This window comes from Manacus candei, unplaced genomic scaffold, assembly GCF_025592945.1.
Source record: "Manacus candei isolate 608988 ecotype Guabito, Panama unplaced genomic scaffold, ASM2559294v1 h1tg000046l, whole genome shotgun sequence".
In the NCBI taxonomy this organism is placed as follows: Eukaryota; Metazoa; Chordata; class Aves; order Passeriformes; family Pipridae; genus Manacus; species Manacus candei.
This window is the reverse complement of record NW_026138094.1, coordinates 16,162,907-16,186,866: the sequence shown is the minus strand read 5'-3', so window position 1 is coordinate 16,186,866 and position 23,960 is coordinate 16,162,907. Positions and strand designations below refer to the sequence as shown.

At 51.1% G+C, this 23,960-nt stretch overlaps 1 protein-coding gene across 3 annotated transcripts in view; it reads left to right on the top strand.

The window, feature by feature from the left end:
• The first annotated feature begins 6,699 nt into the window (after positions 1-6,699).
• UACA (uveal autoantigen with coiled-coil domains and ankyrin repeats) overlaps positions 6,700-23,960 on the top strand; it is a 28,795-nt gene continuing 11,534 nt past the window's right edge. For 2 of the 3 annotated variants that reach the window (XM_051796840.1, XM_051796838.1), the window contains exons 1-10: positions 6,700-6,809; positions 18,782-18,915; positions 19,404-19,492; positions 19,937-20,001; positions 20,355-20,412; positions 20,905-20,975; positions 21,081-21,187; positions 22,032-22,213; positions 22,659-22,696; positions 23,038-23,124. In XM_051796840.1, coding sequence (XP_051652800.1) covers positions 6,753-6,809; positions 18,782-18,915; positions 19,404-19,492; positions 19,937-20,001; positions 20,355-20,412; positions 20,905-20,975; positions 21,081-21,187; positions 22,032-22,213; positions 22,659-22,696; positions 23,038-23,124 — 888 coding nt within the window. In that variant the 5' untranslated portion in view covers positions 6,700-6,752. Of the gene's footprint in view, positions 6,810-16,110; positions 16,309-18,781; positions 18,916-19,403; positions 19,493-19,936; positions 20,002-20,354; positions 20,413-20,904; positions 20,976-21,080; positions 21,188-22,031; positions 22,214-22,658; positions 22,697-23,037; positions 23,125-23,960 lie in introns of those variants that run through there. The other variant, XM_051796839.1, reaches the window with a different exon arrangement.

The following is a 23,960-nucleotide window of genomic DNA, read 5'->3' as shown; positions in this document are numbered from 1 at the left end:
GTGGTTGCTAATATTGCAAATCCTGCATGCCTGGATGGTTGCTAACCTGGGACCCTGCTTGCTTTGCCCCTCATCAACCTAAAAATGAATGCAGCGTCTCTCCGGTGCCGACAGGAGTGCCCAAGAAGAGACAGAGGGTAAGGGAGCTACTGAAGGTCAAGGGGCTCTGGTTTCACTGTTGATCCATTTGAGCTTAAACAAGGCTCCAAGCTGTTGATGGTCCAACTCCAGACATCACACACAAGGATAAGAAGCTTAAGAAGAGCTTTGCCTTTGCTATTGACTCTAAAGCTTTGGAAAGTGCGGCCGGGGTTGCCTGGGAGCTCTGGTTTCCAGTGCAGCCAGCCAGCCCATCCATGAGGATGGACAGGGACGTGCTGATGGCAGCAGCTATTTGAGATGTTTTCTGGGCTGGCTCCCCACAGACAAAGCATGGTCTCTCTGAAGACCTGTCTGCAGCTCTGCCACTGTTCTGATGGATTTGCACACTGTTCCCACAGAGACTCATTTCTCTCTCTTGCTGCAAATGAAACAGTTAAACTGGAGCATGGTCACTCCCTGTCTGGTCTGCTCTGTGCAGGAAGGCATTCAGCTCTGGTTAAGCTCCTTTTGATCCTCGCATTCCTTTAGGCTCCTTATCACTTCTCCTTATCCCCTCTGTTTGTCTGTCCTCCCATTGACCATATTCATGGTAAGGCTTTATCTCTGTGACCAAGTCAGTCCATGGGAGACAGGGTTTCTCCTGCCATTGCTCTGTCACTTGGTGCAGCCCCAGAAGCCCTGGCCCGAGGTTCCCTTTGCCTCTGCTCCCACGTTCCAGGAGCTGCATGATCTGATTGAAACTCCTTCCTGCTCCTGCTGGGAAACAAAGGCAGCAGCAAAACCCCACTTTTTTTTTGTGGTGTGGGGAACCAGAATTTAACGGCAACGATTTCCTGATGGGAATGTGAGAAGTTTTTGGTATGTTCCTTGCACCCACTTCTGTTTCTAATTCTCCTTCCCACCCTCGGGTACGACCACAGCACGTGTTACAGAGTTCAGGCTCCGCAGTCTGTGTGGGACACGCTGCCTTCGGTTCACTTGGAAGTTCAGCTCCCTTGTACTTGTTGGAATGTGCTGCTTAATTAATATCATTTATCACACAGATGCTGTGACCACAGTGCTACAGCACAGGTTTTCTGGCTGGCTCTCACTGCTGTTGCCTCAGCACAACTTCGCTCCTCTGAAAGCGTATTTGCTGCCTCTCAGCAGCCGAGGTGCTCGGCGAGGCTCGGAGCCCCAGGATAGGATGCCTTCACTGTACATCTTCCCTCGTGGCATTCCAGAACTTTACCCTCTCATCTGCACCAGAGTCCACTGGAAATTAAATTCACCATTTCCCTGAAAACACGTGCGAGTGGGGAAAAACTGAGCAGCTGTTTTCAGCCTTCATCCACAACCTGAGTTTTCCCCTCTCTCGCTGCCAAACCAGATTCCCTTCCTTTGGGGTGTTTTCTTCCTTTGGGGTGTGATTTAATCCGTGATACACAGGACAGCCTGTTCTGTGGGCTGTCTTGGCAGCAGGCACCAGCCCTACTTTCTACACCCACTTGTGACCTGACATACGGCTTTGGAAAGTCGTGTCCCACCTGTTCCCGTTCCCATCGCTGCCCCGCTGGCCGCACACTGGCCGCTCCCGGGAGCCCATGCCAGGCCTGGTCTGGGCACTGTGCTCCGGGCGCAGGGCTGGGCGCTCCCTGTGCCTGCTGGGCACTGCTCCGGAGCGGCCACGAGGAGCCGGGGAGAGCAGCCAAGTTGGCAGCGCAGCCCTGGCGGAGTTCAGCTCCCAGGAGACTGGCACACGCTTTGTTTGTGCCCGGCTCGGCGCCAGGCCGGGCAGGCCCAGGAGCACAGTGTGCAAACACTGCCTGCACGGACACTGCGCCTAGCGTGCTTCCTGCCTTCACCCTTTCTGGGAACGCAGAATAAAATTGGGCTGAAAGGCATCGAGTGAAAGGAGGTTGGAGTGAGGGGGGGGGTCAGGCCCCTCTCCCCAGGAACAGGCGACAGGACAAGAGGAAATGGCCTCAAGTTGTGCCAAGGGAGGTTTAGGTTGGACATTATGAAAAAGTGTTATTCCTGGCACGGGCTGCTCAGGGCAGTGCTGCAGTCACCGTCCCTGGAAGTGCTCAAAAAACGTGTGGATGTGGCGCCTGAGGCCAAGCTTTGGTGTGAACGTGGTGGTGGTGCTGGGTCGACTGTTGGGCTCGATGATCTCAGAGGTCTTTTCCAATCTCAGCAATTCTATAATTCCATTATTCTGTACAGCTTGGACAGCGGATTGCTTTGGCTATGAGCTGTTAAAGCCTTCCCCCCACCTGTTTGTAGGTCCCTGCAGCCCTGTCCCTCCCTGTCCCGGCACAGGGGCAGGAGATGAGTGGGCAGGTTTGTGCACTCCTGGCTGGTGCTCCTGGGGATGGGGAGGAGCTGCCCTAGGGAAGGAGGGAGCCAGCCAGGCTCCAGGGGCTGGGAGTGGGACAGTGGCTGTGTGTGTGCTCCGTGTGGCCATTGCTGCTCCCGGGAGTGCCTGGTGTGATCCTGGGAGCTGGGTCAGGGAGGCACCAGACAGAGATGTGTCCCTGCCAGGGGCACTGCCCCCAGTGGGACCTCAGGCACAGGTGTGGGGTCAGACACCCCAAGAGAACAAGGCCTTAATATATCCTTGCAGTGAAGACTGTGACTCTTCATGGGTCCAAGAGCAAAGGGAGATAAAATTATATCTTCCTCTGTGTGTGTGCCTGGCATGGGGATTAATTTATCCAGATGATTAAGGCAGCCAGTGATGCAGGAGGTGGCTGGGTAGTTTAATGACCCTGGTGGAAATAGAAAGCGAAGAGTGTGTTTCCCTTTCAGTCGTGTTGGGGTTTGATGTTTATGGCCCATTATGAACTGATTGATAAGTGGAACCCCTTGAAAAGTGGAATATATTCACGCTGATCTGCTTCTCTGTTGTATAAAACTGCTGAGAACCAAAGCTTGTTAAGACTTATTGGAGACAGATGTTGCCACGGGGTGATTTGTCTGGAGGTTGCTTCCCAGCCAGCTCCTGTGTGGCTGCAGGATGTTTGTGACTCTGACTCAAATATTTCTTGAGCTCTGACTGGGGTAGGAGAATGGCACAAATGGTGCTCTTCCAATGGAGCAGAAACTCCGGCTGCAGCACTGTGACTGTGAAAACCCCCACCGTGCTGCAGCGAGTCCTCCCTCCTGTCTCGCTGTACAGTTTGGCTCCAATTAGTTAGTCTCGACTGCTACATGTGCAGGCCAACACTGCTTCTATTTCAGGGGGACTTGCCAGAGATTAATTAGATCCCAGGCCTGCAGAGGACCAGCCAGCAAATTTCGTGTGCCATTAACTCGGCACTTATCACGCAAACACTGCAGGATAAGCAGCCCTTTTGTTGTGCTGCTGCAAGCGAAGGTTGTCACAAAAATGAACCCTGTGAGCAGACAGAGAGTGATAGTTTGGGAGCTGCATAAGCTGCTTGCTGAGATAGATCCCAGCCCTGGTGGCTGGGACGGCACTAAGTGTGTGTTAGTGCAGGCAGCCGTGCCCAGAGCTCCCACCATCCCCGCAGACACGGCTGCTGGGATCATGGAATCGCCGAGGCACGAGCGGCCACCGTACCCTGAGTCGGTGCACCAGGAGATGTGCAGTGTCAGCCACTGCTCCAAGGACACTCGTGGGTTGAAGGAGAAAATCCAGAGAAGGAAATCATAGAACTGGGGTGATGGGGGTACAAATCTCCAGCAGGAGCTCCAGGTTTCTGTTTGGGAAGTGTGAAGTGACCTTGTCTCACCACCCTCAGGTTGTGCTCCGGTCTTTGTGCCCACGCACAGCAAACGCGAGCCACAGCACGTTGGCTTGTATTGGCTCATCTCACTTCCAAGAGAGCTGGGAGAATGTCTGGGCAGACAATGAGGGGACAGGAGCCAAGAGCCAGGGATGGAGTGATGGCGAGAGCACGCTGCGGAACAAACACCGGGACCAGGCTGGATGGGGCCTGGAGCAACCTGGGCTAGTGGAAGGTGTCCCTGCCCACAGCAGCAGGGGGGACTGGATGAGCTTGAAGGTCCCTTCCAAGCCAAACCAGTTTGTGATTCCACGGTTCTGTATTTCTAGCTAACAGGCGAGAGGGGATGGGATTTGGAGAGGGGTGATGTAGTGGGAACTACATGCCAACAGTCTGAGCAGCAGCAGCCTGAATTAATTTGGAGAGCAAAGTGAGAAGTGTGGATAAGGGGCCCGTAGGAGATGTGTCCAGGATGAGGGAATAGTTCTGGCACCGTGGTCAGGGAAGGGCCAGACAGGGACATCTGTCCAGACTGCACTGGTCTGGCCTGGGCTGGAATGGAGACTTGGAGGTGGAGCTCCAGGAGGGTTATCTGTGCTCCCTGAGGCTGCAGGGCCAGAGTGCCACTCACACAGACCAGGCAGGCTCCAGGAATTTAACGTGAAATACCTTGTTCTTGTGCTGACAGGTAGGGCTGGAGAATGGTGTTCAGATAGGGAACTTCAGCTTTGACAGCAGGGAAAACATGGGAATGCTCTGCTCCAGCTGAGCTGGCTGATGGCTCTACTCTGCCTGGAGCTGGCCAGTGAGAACCGTGGTGTGACAGGGACATGCTTCCCTCAGGATTGACTCTGTTGGGAGGGAGCTGATCACAAGGCAGATGCCACCCTCTTACTGCACAGAGACCCAGCTGGGACAAACACATGGATGTGTGTGATTATTTGGGGACAGGGATAATGGAATTGGTTCTGGAGGTGGCCGAGCACTTGGAACTGCTGTGTGCAGTTCTTGGCATTGACTTGAGAGCAAGGAGTTATTTTTAAGATTCTCCTTTCCCAGTAGAGGGGTGACTCAGAAGGAGCTTCCTTTAAACAGCACAAATTTGGTGGGAAGAGGAGAAAACCACTGTTGTGAGCTTGGGCCTGAGAGTCAGACAACATGTTGTTAAGCTGAAACTTTTGTAATAAAAGCTTATTTTTAATGAACTAACTATTTTCTGTGACAGCTCGGCAGACAATGGTTCTGATCCAAACAACTCAAAGCAGTTCATCTGCCCCAGGTTAGGCTGGTGCTGGGGCTGGGCTTTTCCCATGGATTCCTGAGTGGATGTGAACATTGCTGCCTCATGTTTGTGCACATCCCTGGGCAAACACCCCTGTGACGTGCTGTGCCTCGGGTGCGCTCGAGGAATTCGCTTGTCCAATACTTTTGGAAATAGGAAGGAAAGAAGAAAGGAAACCACTTGTGTTGTCAGGGTAGAAAACAACCAGGGAACCCTGATCTCCACTGCTGCTGCAGTGGCTTTGCTTTGTGCCAGGCAGCTCAGATTGTCTGTGCCAGGGTGGCAGTGCCAGGCTGGAGCAGTGGGAATTGGAGTTCCCAGGGGACTGACAGCCAGGAGAGCCGTGTGGGACTGCCTGGCTGAGGGACAGGGGTGTCCGGAGCTGTCGGAGCTGCTCTGAGGAGGTGCAGGAGGTTCTGTCGGTGCCTGGGAAGCACAGAGGGATCCCTGGGGGAATGGAACGGAGGTGGCTCCTGAAGGGACAGAGTCTGCCTGAAACACAGCTCTTTAGGGAGAAAAACACCAAAAGCTTTAAATGGCATTCAGGGCATGAACGTGCCTCTCAAGAGCCCGGATCTGGGATTAATCCCTTTAGATGAGTTTAGGCTGGGGTCAGATCCTCTGAGAAGGGTTTAATTTCAGAGCACGCTGGTGCTCCCCAGCCACCCTGATGTGCACAAAATGAGAGTTTGTGTTCAAAGACACCACTCTCTTTCCCTCTAAACAAGCCACCTGTAGAGGAACCGAAGTGTTTGAACACGGTTTGATTAAAAAGCAGTGACATTTATCTCCAGACCGACTTATATCGGAGATACACCGGTGGAACAGCCCCGTTCCAGCTGTAATAAGCAAGGTTTTAAACACAACCCCTGAGTTGGAACTAAGTGAGTCTCAAGTAGGTCTAAAAACCTTCAGTGGCCAGTGTTGCGTGACAGGGCTGTGAGTAAAACAGGGTGAGAAAGTGATGGTAAATGAGACTTGGGATGAACAAAAGTGAATGGAAACTTCCACTTTGGACACGCCGAGGCTGGCAGTGAATGGCGATGTTTAATATGCTGCCTCTGCTCAGCTCTGGTGCGATCCCTGTATTCTCTTAAGGGGGATGTCTGCACTGCGGCCGTGGGTTTGTACTGCCCGCTGAGGCGGACGTGAGGGTTCCGAGCCCCTCCCGCAGACACAGGGAGCTCTGTCCTCGCACGGACGGAGGCGGGGTCTTCCCGGGGCCAGGTCCACCGGGCCTGGACCGCTCCGGGTCGTTATCCCGGTGGTTATCCCGGTGGTTATCCCGGTCCTTGTCCCACTCCCTCAAGACCCCCCGCCCGCCGTCTCTGTGGTGTCCTGAGGGGCCGCCCCGGCCCAGAGCGCCGCCCCTCCCTCCGCGCGCCCTGCCCCGCCCGCAGCGCGCCCCCTGCCGGCCGGGCGGCTCCGTGCCGGGCCACGCCCCCACCGCTCCCCTTTCAAGCGAGGAAGTCCCTCCCCCCCGCCCCGCTCGCTGATTGGTCGCGAGGCCCGCGCGGGCGGGCAGCGATTGGCCGCGCCCGGCGGGGGGCGGGGCGGCGCGGGGGTGGGCGGGGCCGCGGTCCGGCCGTGGCGGCGGCGGGAGCGGGAGCGGAGCCGAGCGGGGCCCCCGGCCCGACATGAAGAGCCTCAAGTCCCGCCTCAAGAAGCACGAAGCCGTCATTGGGGGCAGCGCGGTGGGTGCAGGGAGGGGGCGGCGGGACACCCAGGGGGCTGCGGAGGGGTCCCGGGTCGGGGTGAGCAGAGCACGGGGCTCCCGGTTGGTGGAGGGGCAGAGCTCGGGGGGTCCCGGTTCTTGGAGGGGCAGAGCTCGGGGGGTCCCGGTTGGTGGAGGGGCAGAGCTCGGGGGGTCCCGGTTGGTGGAGGGGCAGAGCTCGGGGGATCCCGGTTGGTGGAAGGACAGAGCACGGGGGTCCCGGTTCTTGGAGGGGCAGAGCTCGGGGGGTCCCGGTTCTTGGAGGGACAGAGCTCGGGGGGTCCCGGTTGCTAGAGGGGCACAGCAGGGGGATCATGTCTCCCCAGGAGGGTCTCGGCTCCTCGGGGAGGGGTTGCTGGTGTCCTGGCTCCTAGAGGGGCAAAGCAGGAGGGTCCCGGTTCATGGAGGCTCCCGGAGCAGGAGGCTCCGCTGTGCGCAGGGAGCGTGGGGAGCAGAGCCCCCCGGGTCCATGGGGAGCGGGTTTGGTGGGCTGGGATCGCTGGAGGATCCCAGGGGCCGCAGGGGTTGGGGGCAGGGCCCCGCGGTGGGCTGTGCCGGGGCAGGGGGCACAGCAGCCGGGGGATGACATTCCCTGCCCCCGGCTCTCATTCCGGCCGCCCGGCGTGACCCCCGGCTCGGAACACGGGCGTGCGAGCGCATTTAGCGCTGCCTTGGGCTCTGCTGCCCGGCCCCGGCCGGAATTAACACCTCTCTTTTCCCTCGGAGCCCCTGGAGCCGGTGCAGCCCCGGCTGGCAGCCAGCCCGGGGGCTCCCGTGTGTGCACGGCACGGGCAGCAGCTCCGCCGGAGCGATTCGTGTGGCGAAACCGGAGCGTTTGGCAAGCAGGATTCGCTTAGAAAGTGGGCAAAAAGCTCTCAGGGCAGCTGGTCACTGCACAGCTGTGATTCCCGATCGTCCGGGCTGGAATGCTGGGCCTGGGCGAGGCACAACCTCTGGAATTGCACCTTTGCGATGGTGCAGGTGTCTGTGCCTTGTTCTCTGTGTCCTCCCAAATGCGGGCTGCTGTCAACCGGCTTTTTTGTCGGGCTTTATTTTTACTTCGGTCGCCCCTGCTGATGACTTTTGGTGGGGGAGGTCTTTGTAACCGGAGAAAGCTGTGCTCGGGAATCGCTTTGGGTGGTAAATCACCTTTAATTGTGCCCGTTCCTTGGAAGCCTCCCCGGGCACCGCCGTGGCGGTTGCGCTCCCGAGCTCGTCCCTGCCTTCCTTTGCCCAACTTGCCGCTGGCACCGCGGGATAGCGGGAAAAGGGCAGGGGAACGTGGGACGCTGCCTTTTATCGGCTGTCCTCCGAGATATTGGCCGTCTTTAAAACCTGCCTCGGATCCGAAGCTGTTACCTGCAAATAACAACGCGTGGGAAAGAGGTGTGAATCCCGAGGTTTGGGAAGCGCTGAGTGCGGTCCCTGCCGGGGAGGGCTCCGGAGCATTCCCGGAGCACGGCAGTGATTCACGGGGCAGTTATGAGGATTTGTCATGTGTAGGCTGGCGCTGGCTTGTGCTCATCAGTTGTCCTGTACTTCAGAGCTGTTTGTCATTCTCAAATTAGCCCACGATAATTAAGTCTCAACAAAGACCGACAGCACCCGTATTTGTTTTGAGTAGGCATGGAGATTTTTCACCTCCATAGGTGAGGGCTCAACAAACCTTGTCTTCAAAGGAGGTTTGAGTAGTTTTAATACTTTTAAGAGCTGGAGTTATTCTAAAACATGTGGAGGGAAATAGCTTTCAGCGAGATCCTTTAAAAACGGGGCTTTGTATCCATGATAAACTCGTTTCCCCTGTTTATTGCATAGTTTGGTTACACGATCACTCCACCAGCTCATCAAATACCAACTTATAACCTTCTAGGTGGGGGGAAAGAATCCATCCCCGCGGGTGGGGGTGTTAACAGTGAGGCTGAAGGGGGGTGAAGGGATGAAGCCGGGTCTCTGTTCTGCTGCTGGGGAAGGAGGGAAGTGGGTGGGAATCCTGCCAGCGGGAGCTTTACAGATCCTGCTCAAAGGGGACTAAAAGAGTTGCCTGTTTGAGAAACTTCATCCCTCTCTCCTCTCCCCACCCAGTGCTATTTCCTGGGGGGTGGAGAGAAACCTAATCCGTGCTGCTTTTGGAAATTTTCCTCCAGGTTAAGGGAATAATTACGTGCCTTCTGATGGAGATCTGTTGGAAATGGCTTTATTACTGGGCTCCTGATGGAGGGAAGCCACAAAAAGCAGCAAAAAGCAAAAGCAATAGTTATTACCAATTCCACAGTTATCCAGAACGTTGTGCCTGAAATGGAATTACCTGGTTTTGCCAGCTCCAGCTGGCTGATGGTGCTTGGAAAATCATCTGAGCAGCCTGTTCAGTGCTCTGAATAGTGAGACAAATGCTTGTCGTTAGCAGGAGTGTAGGCTGGAAGCTTTAATGTGAGACTCTGTGGAGCACAAAGCCATGAGGTCAGAGGTGATGCCTCTTTTACCAGCAGTTACAGAAAAGACTTTAATTAATGTAGTCAGTCCCACTGGGTGCCCACAGCAGCACACACTGCCCGTGTTTCTGAGGTTCCAAAATACATCCTGCTGCTATAAATGTGAGTTTGTGACCTGGTTTGTGTTCAGGAAATGTGCTCTTCCAGCAGAGTCAGAAGTTGTGTGTGGAGCTGTCTGTACAAATGAAGTGCTCACTGGTGGGCTCCTCTTGAGAAGATGGTTGGGGAAAGTTTGGTTTGTTGTTCTACAACGTTATTTTTGGTTCAGACCTTTGCAAATGGACTTTCAGTGGTGAGGTTCTGACTGTGGCTCTGCAGGGGAAGAGGTGCTTCCTTGGGAACACTTGGGAAGTAGCTGTGGGGGTGTTCTGTTAAATCTGAGCTGTGTTATCTCATTAGTGTGGGGTTTTAACCTTTCTGCCCTTTGTGATGGGGCCTGGAATTTAGGGAAGAGGGCTCATGGAGTTCCTGGGAAACACGGGATTCCTGGCAGTGCTTTGAGCAGAGCTGCCACTGAGCAGCAGCAGGTCTTTTTTCCTCTGGAATTGTTGCATCCCAAGGTGTGAGGTGGAGCTGGTGTGAGACCCACAGGTGGTTCAGAAAGCAGCAGTGCTGCAAGAGATGGGAATCACCTGCAAGAGATGGGAATCACCTGCAAGAGATGGGAATCACCTGCAAGAGATGGGAATCACCTGCAAGAGATGGGAATCACCTGCAAGAGATGGGAATCACCTGCAAGAGATGGGAATCACCTGCAAGAGATGGGAATCACCTGCAAGAGATGGGAATCACCTGCAAGAGATGGGAATCACCTGCAAGAGATGGGAATCACCTGCAAGAGATGGGAATCACCTGCAAGAGATGGGAATCACCTGCAAGAGATGGGAATCACCTGCAAGAGATGGGAATCACCTGCAAGAGATGGGAATCACCTGCAAGAGATGGGAATCACCTGCAAGAGATGGGAATCACCTGCAAGAGATGGGAATCACCTGCAAGAGATGGGAATCACCTGCAAGAGATGGGAATCACCTGCAAGAGATGGGAATCACCTGCAAGAGATGGGAATCACCTGCAAGAGATGGGAATCACCTGCAAGAGATGGGAATCACCTGCACATGGTGGCAGTGAGCAGATATGAAACCCTGTGAAAGCTTCTACCAATCCTTTCTCCTCTGGGAAAAGTGATGCTGGGTTTTGTTTAATTAAGAGAACCCGAACCTTGTCTATAATTAGTGGAAACCATTGTGCAAGGAACAAAGGTGGACACCTGAACACTTGCCCTGCTATGATGATCTGTGATTATTAAATTAATATCTGCACAGGCTCTGTAGTTAGTGACAGCTGAACTTGTTCAGGGTTGTGTCAACAGTTTTTTTCCCCACGGAGGCTGCCCAGCTCTGTTAAATGGATGAGTTTTCCTCTAGGGAAGGAGTGGAGCTTTGTGGGGTGACCCAGTACACAATTACACATCCACTCCTGCCCTGTCAGCACCAGAGAGGGCAGGTACCACCTCTTGTTCTGGTCTGACCCATTTTATTAGGGGAATGAAGAATACTGTTTGAATTTGCTAATTCATCAGCAGTACCATCTCTTTGTATGTGCAGCCGAAATGTGTTAAAAATGCTTTGTAGCCCCAGTGTGCTGCCAAACACACACTGGTAACTGAAGGAATGAAATAAAAAATAGGTGTGTGATAATTTTGAGCCTTTAAAGACTGAAGATCACTTCTGAAAGCACAGACAAGCCTCGTGCTGCTGGTGGCACAGGGTGGTTTGTACAGGAGCGAGATTTTGGGGGGTTTGTCACGACTGCCCCGTGCAAAGGCAGAGCAGTTTGGGAGCCACTGCTCACAGTGCTGGGAGGCAGCAGGAGGGTTTTTCCAGCCTTGCTGCTCTTGGCCAGAGCAGTCCCTGTGCCTCCCTCAGGCAATCTGGGGTGACTCCGTGGTGGCATCTGGGAGAACCCACAGCACTGCAATATTCCAGTGGCATTCCTGGCCGGGCTGGGGTTGTTCTTCACAGCACTTTTGGTTCCAGGAAGCTTTGTTGAGGCTCCTGCTCCTTGGAAAAACCCCTTTGTGATTCGTCTGCATTTAGTTAACTGGAATTGGGTGTTTGTTCCAGTGATGTTTGGGGTTGATGCTGAGGGAACACAACAGGCAATTTGTGGTCCAGCAAAAGCTTCGTGGTGCAGCCTGTTTACAGGTGCATTGTAATTTTCAGGCTGCGTAGAAGAGAGTTTTAATGCTTTATCACTTTGGAATGTAGCAATTAAAAATATTTAAAAGAGTGGGGGTTTAGTGAGTGCCTGTGAGTTCAATACCCTGAGCTGATTTGCAGACATAATGACACAGATAAGCTCCATGGTTTATCTGGTTTGAGTTCATCTGACCTTTGGTGTAGAAGCAACTTATGGAGTACTTTGTCAGTATTTAAATATTAATATGAGCAAGCAAATGCTTGAACATCTGAGGCTGATACTGTCTCCATGCTCTCATCACTTAATGGTGACAGAACAGGGCTGAGGCTGCAGTGTGTTATCCCTTCCCTGGGCACATGTGCTTGGGGCTGATCCCTGTGTATCAGTGTAAGAATCACGTTGTGTTTCATCAGCCCCTGATATTTCCTGATGCCTTGTTAATAAATGGAAGCACACAAATCAATGGGGCCTTGCTGAGAGCTCATAATTCCAGCTAATGCTGTGCCTGGAGTCCTGGGAAGGCAGGTGATGTGCTGCCCTTCCTGGCAGTGCAGGCAGCTGGACTCTGACCTTGCTCCTGCTTTCTCCCCGCTTAAAGGGAAATATTTTCCCCTGGGCAGCTGTGGGGTGAAACTGGGATGGAGCAGCAGGACCTGGGCTCCTGTTCCTGTGAGGTGGGAGCTGTGGTGCTCTCCTTTACTGTAGAGGGTGTGATGTGCTTTGCTGTGTGTGAGGCTGGCCTCAGTCACCATAAAATGGACTTGACAGAGTTTTAAAGGGAGCTGCAGAGCCACTGCTTTGTTTGCAGAGTGCATAAGCAGCTCTGATCGCTTTTATTGGTGTCCAAGTCAGGCTGTGTCTCAAGGCTGGGAATTCGAGGCTGTTTTATCAGTAAAGTGCACTGTGGTTGTATGTTGGCCATGAGACACGAGGAAGCTGTTTCAAAACAAAATTGAGACTATTTTTAATTCTTTTATCAGGGTTTGCCTCCTTCGGGGGTTATAGGCAGAGTCCTTTGACGCTTCCACTGTACCTTGTGAGCTCTTGTGGCTGGTGCTGATGGATTTTCTCCTGTCCCAGCCATGAGGAAAAGGGAGGCTGGCAATGCTGGGAGGGACCTGTTGCTCCTTGTAGCTGGTATGTGCAGGATTTTTCTAGGCAAATGCAGGTAAGGCAAAATCTGCAGAATAGATGGGTGATAGTGAAGTGCCTCTGCAGTGCAGGGGAAACTGCACCTGCTGAACATCTTTTGAAAAAAAAAATAGTTTCACTAGTCTAACTTACCCTTTCATTCTGTCAGTCTGTGCAGTTTCCAAATAAATCAAACTACTTCAAAAGCATTTGTCACTTAGTGCTGTATGAAATGCAGGGTGTGTCTGCCAGACCTTAGTTTTGATTACAATTGTACTCTGACCTCTGGAGAAGGAGCAGGAAATCAGAGTGTGCGGCCTGACAGATGTGTGAGCCTGCCCCTGGCATCTGACACACAGCAGGGTTGGCCATGAGGAAGAAATCCTGCCCTGGGAGGGTGGGGAGGCCCTGGCACAGGTTGCCCAGAGAAGCTGTGGCTGCCCCTGGATCCCTGGAAGTGTCCAAGGCCAGGTTGGACGGGGCTTGGAGCAACCTGGGCTAGTGGAAGGTGTCCCTGCCCATGGCAGGAGTGGGGACTGGATGGGCTTTGATCCCTTCCAGCCCAAACCAGTCTGGGATTCTATAAAGGCCTGTTGACAGGTTTGTGGGTTCCTGCTGTGGTGGTGCTGGCAGGGTGTCCCCAGAGCTGTGCTCTGTGCTGTGCTTATGTCACCCACTAATGGCATTAGCGGGGCCGTGTCCCGTTTGGGGTTTGCTGGTAATGGGATCAGCTGCTGGGCCCAGCTGTGACAGGACTGGGCTCACTTTCACAGCTTTAGCCCAGCTTGCAGGCTGAAGGGCTTAAGAGCTGCTTTGAATTACAGCTGGTATTTCTGAACTGGGTTGGACGACCTTAAAGCCCACCCAGTGCCACCCCCTGCCATGGGCAGGGACACCTTCCACCAGCCCAGGTTGCTCCAAGTCCCGTCCAGTCTGGCCTGGGACACTTCCAGGGATCCAGGGGCAGCCACAGCTTCTCTGGGCAACCTGTGCCAGGGCCTCCCCACCCTCACAGGGAAGGATTTCTTCCTAATACTTAATCTAAATCTCCTCTCTTTCAGTGTGAAGCCGTTCCCTTTGTCCTGTCACTGCATGTTGTTATGTAGTTAAGTTGTACAGTTCCTTACCCAGGGCTGTCGAGGATGCTCAAAGCTCACCTGGACTCAAGGAAAAACTGGAGAAGTCAATACAGTGATTGGTTCAGGATCATTGGCATGTAGGTAGAATCCCTCTAGCCTGGAAGTTTCAGTCTTTCCCCGAGAGCCAGGAGGGCACTTGGAGCAGTATCCTGTTCCTGCTCAGTTCATGTTCTCTCTCTGAGCAGGGTGGTGTGAACACCCTGTGATGTCTCTCCATCCCTCCCAAGGGTGTTGGATCCCAGATGGATGCACAGAGTGTGCAGACACCCAGCATGTCTGCTTCAGATAAATCCCTCAAACTGAGGGCACACCAGACGCAAACTGCTGGGAAGGAGACTGCTTCTGATCCTAACAGATGGAGGAGGTGGGATACTCCTTATCTTGGGAGACCTGGAGTTGGGAAGGATTCCTGGCAGGCTGAGCTTAAAAAAACAGGTGCTCTGTGTTAATAAAACCCAGGTAATATTGGCCTTGGCCAGGCATCTGTGGGGTGGTGGGCAGGGTAGCACCTCCAGGGATCTGCACTGCTCATGTCTGAGGATGGTTCTGGTCTTTGTTCTGATAAACAACTCTGAGCGGGCTCTAAACTTTGGTTACACTGAAAGAACACAACATGAGCATGTTTAAGTTGTTTCTACCCTTCAAGCTCCCTGGTTTCAGTGCCTTGGAGAACAGTTTGGTCAGTGGGAGTTTGTAGCTGGGCTGTTTCCTGGTGCTGCTCGGTGCTGATGGAGCCGTGGAAGCTGCTCCGTGCCTGACTGGAGCTGGGCAGGGCTGGGGAATGTGGTTTAGCAATCCTAAATCCTGTGGTCAGGACTGTCTCAGGAGGATCTCCAGCACAAAGGGGCTGCAGCTGACAGTCACAGGAATGCCTGCAGGCAGATAACGTGGAGACAAGTGAAACCTTTGGGATAAATGCTTTGGAGAAGACTCTGCACCTGGAAGCCACAGTCTTACCTACACTTCTCACCAAACTGATTTTGGTTAAATGGGCCTTTTCTGTTGCTGTCACTTGTGAAGTGTATTTATTTTTTTCCCTCCCCCCCCAAAAAAAAGCCATTTTTAGTTTGAGGAGACAGACTTGGTCCTGGTCAGAAGATGACACAGTCACCGCACTGTTTTGGAGTGGCTTTGTCACATGGGTACTAACTGCAGAGAGGGCTTGGAGCTTTCTTTGGGAAACACAATGATGCTGCAAGGCAAAGGCTGCTGCTCACAGCAGGGGATGTGGGATAGTTCAGGAATTACTGGGAAGGAGTGAATTAGGCCAAATATGAACAATTGGTTTTAAACCTCTTTGCTGAGAAGATCCATTTATTAGGCTATTTGCAATCTCTCCTGTGTGTCCTCCAGGGGGGTTGTGTGTGGATTTTCTGGCCCTGGACCAGGTTTTTCTCCTGCAGACAAAACAGTGCATTGCTTGCCTTGTTGACCTACTCCTCTAAATATGGCACTTGGGAGATCTCCATTTAAATTTAAAACTTGTGAAAGGGGACTCTCCTTCTCCCCTCCTGTTAATCATTGCGCTGTCACTGAATGTTTTCACAGCCTCTGTGACTCCTCTCGTTTCTCATGTTGGGAGACAGACTGGCAGCAGCAGTAAGCTGAAACCAGGTTCTATTCAGAAAGGGTTTCAGTGCTGTAAAAGGAGAATTTTTTTAAAGCAGAGGCATGTGTGTTTTCTAATTTGAAATGGGTTACATTTCTGTCAAAATAGGCTCATGCATTCCATCTGCTCCGCAGTTGTAACTGTCTGAAGTCTGAGCCTGAGTCTGGTTTCAGCTCTGTGGCCTGGTGGAATGGGGAAAAAGTGACTCCTGGGAGTATTTCAGTCCTCGTGTGTTATTAGTGGTGATAAGCGTGACCTTCCCCCCATGTCAGTGCACAGTTAATTTGACTAACGTGTTTGTTATTTTAGAGCGAGTGTTTGCCTGTCTGCGGAGCACAACAACCCCGCAGTAGGGTTTCCTGCGTGCCTGTCTCCTCAGTTAACACCAAACCTGCCCCGCATTACTCAGGGCAGGGGCACGCCGGGAATGCACTAATAGTCAGCGCTTCTATCCTGCCTGGCAAGGACCGGGCTATCAGAAAATAGATCAGCCTCGGGAGACTGTCTACGTATTGTTTACAAGATCTGCGGGGTCTGGGCAGTATTTCCCTGGGAGCCCCAGTGGCTCTGCCAGTTTGTCCCACACGACCACGGCTCTGGGAGGGTTCTGGGGAGCCCCGAGCGCGGCCGGACCCGCACACGGCTCCTCTGGCCGGGAGGTTTCCAAGAGTTATGAAGTCTGAAGATGATCCTGAAGATGGGGAGAATATCCTCGGGGATCCGAGCTAAGTGAGGGATGGAGCAGGATGAATCCAGGGCGGTGCAGAGGAGCCGTTTCTGGAAGCAGGCTGTGTGAGCTCGGGGCGCTGTGAGCGGCGGGAGCTGATGTGAGATAAACTGATCCCTCCTGCAGCACCAGGCTCAGAGTTCAGGATGATCTGTTGGTTTTCTTGTGCAGCTAAAGACACTGTAGGTATCTGAGCTTTCATATCCCTGGCAGTCATTTACAACTGCACAAATGGGAAAGCTTGAATTGTGTAAATATTTTATAGTGGGTACTGTTTAATTAATGTGTGTTGTATCTCTTAAACAACTTTTCCTGTGAGGAATTTTCCTTAAATGTGAGATGCATTTGTTAAATGGGTAATGATTTAATCGTGGAATGGTTTGGATTGGAAGGGACTTTAAACTCATCCTGTCCCACCCCTGCCATGGGCTGGGACACCTCCCACCAGCCCAGGTTGCTCCAAGCCCCGTCCAACCTGGCCTTGGACACTTCCAGGGATCCAGGGGCAGCCACAGCTTCTCTGGGAAACCTGGGCCAGGGCCTCCCCACCTTCCCAGGGAAGAATTTCTTCCCACTATCCCATCCAACCCTGCCCTCTGGCAGTGGGAAGCCATTCTGTCTTGTCCTGGCACTCCAGGCCCTGTAAATGTAGAACATCACAGGCCATGGATACAATTTACTGAAGTGTTATAATCAAAGGGAAAAAATATGAAGGTGATGGATTTGTTTGGGTTTCTTTTTTAAGTAATGCATTTGTTAGTCAGAAGTTTTATTAAATGGGAGCAGGGAGGGGCTGGGGAGGATTTTCTGTAGATTTGGGTGAGTTTGTGGTGGCAGGTGTGAGCTGCAAAGATGCAGCTGGGCAATCCCGACCCGGTGACAGCCACTCAGGGTGGGATTCCTTTCCTGGGAGGATGGGAATGTGCCATGTGCAGAAGAATTTAGAGGGCACAGAGCTTGATGCTGTGTGTGCCCAGTCTCTGAGGTGTTTGAAATTAAAGCCTAAACCTGAGGAGGTGGCTTTGCAGAGGAACAGTGTCCCAGCTGGGAAGGGACTCTGGCATTCCCGGGCAGTGCAGGCAGAGTTTGCTGGGACTGGTGGTGTCACCAACACTGTGACTTCATTAGGCCAGGCTGGCTTGGCTTTCAGGCTAATGGATGTTTTAATTGATTGACAAATCAGTTCTGCACTTCAGCTGGGCAACACTGGTGGTAATGTCATTAGTGGTCTATTTTTATTACCTCATGTCGCTTTTAGCAAGTGTTGCACTGAGTAAGCTGTTGCTAAGCCTTCATGATTACTGTAATCTTGTTTGTTGTGAGAAAGGGGAGTAAAGATAATCACAGAGAATGGTTAGGGCTGGAAGGGCCCTCTGGAGATCATCCAGTCCAACCCCCTGCCAAGGCAGGGTCACCCAGAGCAGGTGACACGGGAATTCATCCAGGTGGGTTTGGAATTCCTCCAGAGAGGGAGATCCCACGCCCTCCCTGGGCAGCTGTTCCAGTGCTCTGCCACCCTTAAGGAAGGAAGTTCTTCCTCATGTTGAGGTGGAACTTCTTGTGGTGGGCACCACTGAAGAGTCTGGCACCATCCTCTGGCACCCTTGGAGATGTTTGTATGGATTGATGAGATCCCCTCTCAGCCTTCTCTGGTCATGAGTGCAGTTCCAGTTTACAAATCACTACAGCTGCAGGTGGTGGCAGTGGGTTTTTGGTTCTGTTCTTTTTTGTGTACCCTCTTTTCCGTGGCACACCCTGGGTTGGGGTTACCTGTTTTAATGTTCTTTATTTGGTGAGGTGTGGAAATTCTGATCCACAGTGATAAGTAACTTTGTGCACCTACAGGCTGCTTGTGTCTCACTGTTATCAACAAATTCTTTTGCTGTGCAGGGTTAGATTTGAATATAATACTCCTTTTTAGTCTTGTTCTTCAGTGTCCAGCTTGGCTGGGAGGTTTCTGTCACAGAACAGAAATTCCTGGAAAGCCCAAAGCCAGTCAGGAGGGGTGGTTTGGCAGTGAAGAGAACAAACTCTATATTTTGGGGTGGGAGGCTTGGCCTGTGGCCTGAAATTCTAAATGTGAAGTAAACAAGGGAGAAGTGGGGGATGACGACTGTCTGGGGCTGAATGTGTGCTGGTCTATTTATAACTGCCTTGGACTTCCTTTGCCCTCTCCATTGCTTTGGGAATTGCAGGCTTTGAACTTTGAATTTCTTTCTTCTACAGCTCACTTCTCTTGACCATCACACTCGGGTAATTTTTGCCCCACTGCACAGTGTGACACAGCCAGGAAAAGCTGTGTCCTGGTGCATGTGTTTAGAGCATCCATTCGTTGTTGAAATGTGAAAACTGAGCAAAGAATGAAGCAGGATGAGGAAAACCAAAGGAAGTTTGATCCTGAAGGTCTCCTTTAGGACAAAAGTGGCTTGACCAGGCTACCTCTGAGCACTGTTCAGTTCTAAGAGCTGATTGAAATGTGCCAGTGATGTTGTGCACAAACAGCTGTGAACAGTTTGATGGGTGTGACTCCCTCTGCAGACCAAGCAATGCTTTGTTGTCTCCCCCATTTGTGTTAAGGTTCAGCCTCTTATGGAGGTGCCCTCAGTGGATTGAAGGTGCCCCACAAACTCATGTTTCTGCTTCTCTCCTGCACAGCTGAACCCAGACTGGAACAAATACGATGACAGGTTAATGAAAGCAGCTGAAAGGGGAGATGTGGAGAAGGTTTCATCCATCCTGGCCAAGAAAGGAGTCAGTCCCACAAAGCTGGATGTGGAGGGGAGATCCGCGTAAGTGACTGCAGTGCTCCAGGAGGTGCTGGAAGCTACTGAAAATTCCTCAATTCCCAATCTTCTGCTTCTCTGAAAGCTTTTTTGAATCCCTAAATCTGTGTAATACCACATGTTCAATTCCAACATACTGAACTGGAGCACCAGCTGGCTCGGATGGGAAATCCTCAAACTGCCTTCGCTTCCAAGTGAAGATCAGTATTCAAATACTTGCCCTTGCCAGGTCTGAATATTAAAGAGAAATTGAAGCCACATTGATCTTTCACCTGGTTCACTGATTAGATAAATAATGGTTGTTTCTCAAGAAAGTTGTCTTGTTCCTTAAAGTAATATCTGCACAACTCTCACCTGGATTTGGACACTGTCCAAAGCTGGGTTTGTGCCGTGTAATGCCTTCAGTGTGCAGCTGTTGGCTTTGGCTTTCCTGGCTAATACTGCCATTTTTATGTACAAAACAGCTGTTAAGCAAGGTGTTTTCTCCTTTATAGATTCCATGTTGTAGCATCAAAGGGAAACCTGGACTGCTTGAACACCATCCTTGTCCACGGAGTTGATATCACGGCCACTGATGCTGCAGGTGGGCTCCCTCAGGGCTCCAGGGGCTGCTGGAAAATGTCCTCACCTGGGTTTTAATTTGGAATAGAGTTAAGATGAACCACAGGATAGATCTTTCTCCTTTCTACAGTTGGCAAAAAGTTGATTTTCTGTGTGACTTGAAAACAGGAGAATTACAGAACTAATCTGGCCTCCTCTTTTCATGTGACAGTTTATTTTTGAAATGCTTTTGTGGAGCTATTTGCAGTATTTTGAGGTTAAACTCACTAATGAACTTGAACCCTTGGTTGCAGTTTCTCTAAAATAAACAAAGACTGTGACAAAGGTGTGTACAAAAGGGATGACTTGGTTATAGACAGAATGGGAGGGGAACTGACACAGAGGGACTGTTGTATCTAAAATGATGTGAATATTCACTGAAAGTCCATTCAAAACAAATCCTGGATTGCTGTTGATCTGTTTTCAGGGAGAAATGCGTTGCATTTAGCTGCAAAATATGGACATGCCTTGTGTTTGCAGAAGCTCTTGCAGGTACTGAAAAATCCAGCTTGTCTTTTATTAATTGGAGGGGAAAGGAGATTTTAAATATACTGATTCAGAATTGGGATATGCCTTTCTTCTGTGATTTCTTTTTTAACCAATTAGAGTCTTTTTAAAAAATAAGACAGTGATGGGGAAAAGAGCTTTAATCTTTCATTAATGAAACAATATTGAGTGTTGTCTTAGGTTTGTGTGATATTTATTTTTGCTTCATTTATTCCTGGTCAGTTAATGCTCATTTGATTATTTTTTTTTTTTAATTTTTAATGGGTTCTTTTAAACTTCTGTTTATTTGATGCATGTCTCCATGCAGATGTAAGTGGCACGTTTTCTTATTTTAACAGTACAATTGTCCAACAGAGAATGTGGATCTCCAGGGAAGAACTGCTCTTCATGATGCAGGTGAGGGTTTTGCTTTTCTGGTAGCTGTATGTGAAACTAAGATTTAATTAATGGGTTAACTTTCAGATGGGCAGAATTCTTTTAGTTTTGGTGACTGTAGTAGGAGAGGGTGATTTATATTCTCGTGATGTTTGTCCTCAGTGATGAAGTTAACAGTCTTGGAGGTTGGAGGGGTGAGAGTCTCTTCTGATGCCTGTGAATTTTCTAGTGTGATGTTCAGCAGGAATCACGAGCAGAGTTTTGGAGCAGAGCTGTCAGGAGGATAAGATCCCTTCCCTCTGGGTTTTGTGCCCCCTCCTGGTGCTGCACAGTGTTGGGGCAGGAGGGTTTGGTTTCCTTCGGGCACTTTGGGGACGGGAGAACAAAGTTACAGAGCCTTGCAGTGCTTTAACTGAGCTGTGTGAGGTTTTGTGAGCCCAGTCTACCCAGGGAGGTGTCTGGGGTTGCCAGGGCTGTTCTCAGCAGTGACTCTCTCTCTGTCTCTCTCCAAAGCCATGTCAGACTGCTCCTCCAGCATCCAGCTCCTGTGCGACCACGGCGCCGTGGTGAACTCCAAGGATGGAGTGAGTCCTGCTCTTCCCCTTCTCCTGCACAAACCCTGGGGCAGTTCTTGTGCTTCCCCTGCTTCCTCTCCCTTTCCTCATGTCTTTCCCCCTCCCTGTCTCCAGGATGGGAGGACACCCCTAGTGCTGGCCACTCAGATGTGTCGTCCCACAGTCTGTCAGCTGCTGATAGACAGAGGAGCAGATGTCAATGCCAGGGACAAACAGAACAGGTAAGGCACATGGGGGGTTGCTGGAATAACTGCTGGTGTTTGAAGGGTGGAAAGCTGCCCCTTAGCTCTCAGGCTGCAGAATACATGTGCTAAATTTGGGGAGAAAGACCCCTTATTTTATTGCTTCTTGTTGCACCTAGAACACACCCAGGCTTGTTCCTGCCAGCAGAGAACCTGTGGTTGGTTGTTTTGAGAGTTTGTGTCCAAAGCTGCATCTTGCACCCTTTGGGATCAATGTGCAAAATGGGTCATGACAAAAGGGGGGCTTTGTCAAGAACTCCTGAGTCCACTGGAGCTCTGAAGGGACCTCAAGACCTTGAGGGGTTTCTTTCTGGGCCAGGGGAGGGGGTTTCTCTTTGTAGCTGCTGCTTCTGCCAGTTATTTCTTGGAGGATTCCTGCCTGGTGGCCGAGGGACGTGAGGCTGCCATGGGACAAAGCCTGGCTACTCCCATGGCACATCCTGCAGTTGGGAAGTGTTTGGGAAGCGTTGCCAGGGCTCCCAGGTGCTCCCCTCTCCAGACTTTGTCTAAACTCCTCAGCTCATGTTTGTTGTGTCTGTCGAGATTTGTATCTAATAGAGGAAGCCAAAGTTTTCAAAACACTGGGAGACTCAGAGGCAGCACCTTTGTGTTGCTTTCATGAAAATACTGTTATTGTAGTGGGTTTGTTTGCTTTTTAACAAATATTTAAAAGTTGGCTAAATGACTTTTTAAAGCTGTTTCCTCTCTGGATAGAGGGAAGGTGTCTTGGCTGTGATTAGCCACGAAAGCACAAGGGATTCTCTGTGTAAGAGCTGCTCCCTCCAGCGAGGGCTCCCCCGAGCTCACCCCTCTCTCCCCCCAGGACTGCCCTCATGCTGGGCTGTGAGTACGGCTGCAGGGATGCCGTGGAGGTTTTGCTCAGGAATGGTGCGGATGTGAGTTTGACTGATGGCCTTGGGCATGACTGTGCTTACTATGCCAGGATTGGGGACAATATTGACATTTTGGCTTTAATAAAAGCTGCCCTTGAGGACTCCGGCAAAGGTAGGAGGAACCTGGTTGTGCCACTTTGCTCTTTGGGTTGAACTGTGTGTCCCCACTGCTGTGTCTGCAGGGACTGCTTTTGCTGTGGTCCTTTGGCCACAGAGCTGATAAACTGCCTCTTTGGGTGGGGAAGGAAAGTTTTTGGGCTTGTGTTTGGTTGTAGTAAAGCTTTTAAGGTAAATGCAGGCTCTGATGCCTCGAGGGGTTAACGTTGCTGAGCCTGGCATTGCAGGATTGATCACTGGAGTTTTCAGCCTTATTTATAGAAAAACTTTGCTTTTGTGCATGTTTCCAAGTTTGATTAACTGGGGGGTGGTGAACTATTTTTTTTTGAAATGTCCTCCCAGCATGGAAAGTGGATAGAATTAGCTGAATGTGTTGCATTGTTGCCTGAATCTGAATGAAATGTGTTTTGTAACTTCCTGGTTTTGTGGTGCTTTTTTAGGAAGAGACAGCATGAAGAAAGGGCAGGCTGAGCAAAAGGTAAGTATCTGACTAGGATTGTGCTGTGATACAAAACTATTCAGTATTTTATGATTCTGAACTTTATCTGTAGCTGGGATCAGATGGTGTGGCTGGTTCTGTGTGAAAAATATTCCATGATGTGCATATTCAGGATTAGAGTTTTGACAAGCCTCCCATTTGTGTGGGGATGAGATCATGGGTGACCTCTTGTTGTGAAGCAAGCTGTCAAAATGGGAATGTTGTAGGATTGCTCCCCGTGGAAGCTGAAAGGGGTGTGGGAGCAGCCTGTTATCCCCAGAAAAGGGTGTCTGCAGGACACAACAGGAGCACGAATTCATGTTTCACTGCTGTATTTACAGATTAGCAACATGTCCCAGAAGTGGAGTCGGGGGTTTGTGCAGGAGGAGGTGAATGTCAAACTGTATCAGAAGGAACCCAGTGCTCAGGTAAGAGGAGGATTCCTGTGACTTGGGTGTTCCCACGTGGGTAATGAACCAGATGAACTAAAGAAAGATGGGCCTGCAAAGGAAGCACTAATGATTCCATTAAGAAAGGTCATATATTGCTGTTTACTTAAGACTTAATTGCCTGACTGTGGAATGTGGCAATTATGCAGATAAGCTGTAAACTTCTTTCAGGAAGAATACTTTTTGTGTAATAAATAATTGCAAGTCTCCATAACCTTTCCTACCTCTGTCTCTGCAGTAACATCAGAGTCACAAACCAGCAAGATTTATTTTTTCAGCACTCTCAAGAGATGTATGTTTGTGTCATACTCAAAGTAATCTGTGTCACAGTTCTACCAACCAGCATTAATTTCCCATCCCCTTCCTATGTCATTACAGTTTTCAAAAAGGTAAACAGCGTTTTAAGCCAAGGGGAACAAAGCCCTGAAAAACTGAGGCCTTCACTCTGAAATGCTTTGTAATGGGAGGATAAAGATCTCTGTCCTCTGGGGGGGCTGAAGCAGCTCCACAGTTAAGGCAGCGATTTCAGGCAAGAGTTAAAGGTGCTTTGTGTTGGCATGTGAGCACTGGCTGACTGAGGCACGAGGACCCATCACTGGGTTGGATTTGGATGTCACTGGGGTGGTTCTGGTGGCTGCTGGAACAGTTTCACACTGAAAGGCTGCTCTGCTGCACAGGCTTTTCCAGGGCACCTCTGGCTGCAGAGGTTGGTGGCAGGAGCTGGTTTAACAGGAGCTGTTTGTACGTGTTAACAGACACAGATAAGCAGCTCTTGAGGGCTGTCAGCACCCAGGGTGACCCCACTCTGCTCCTCC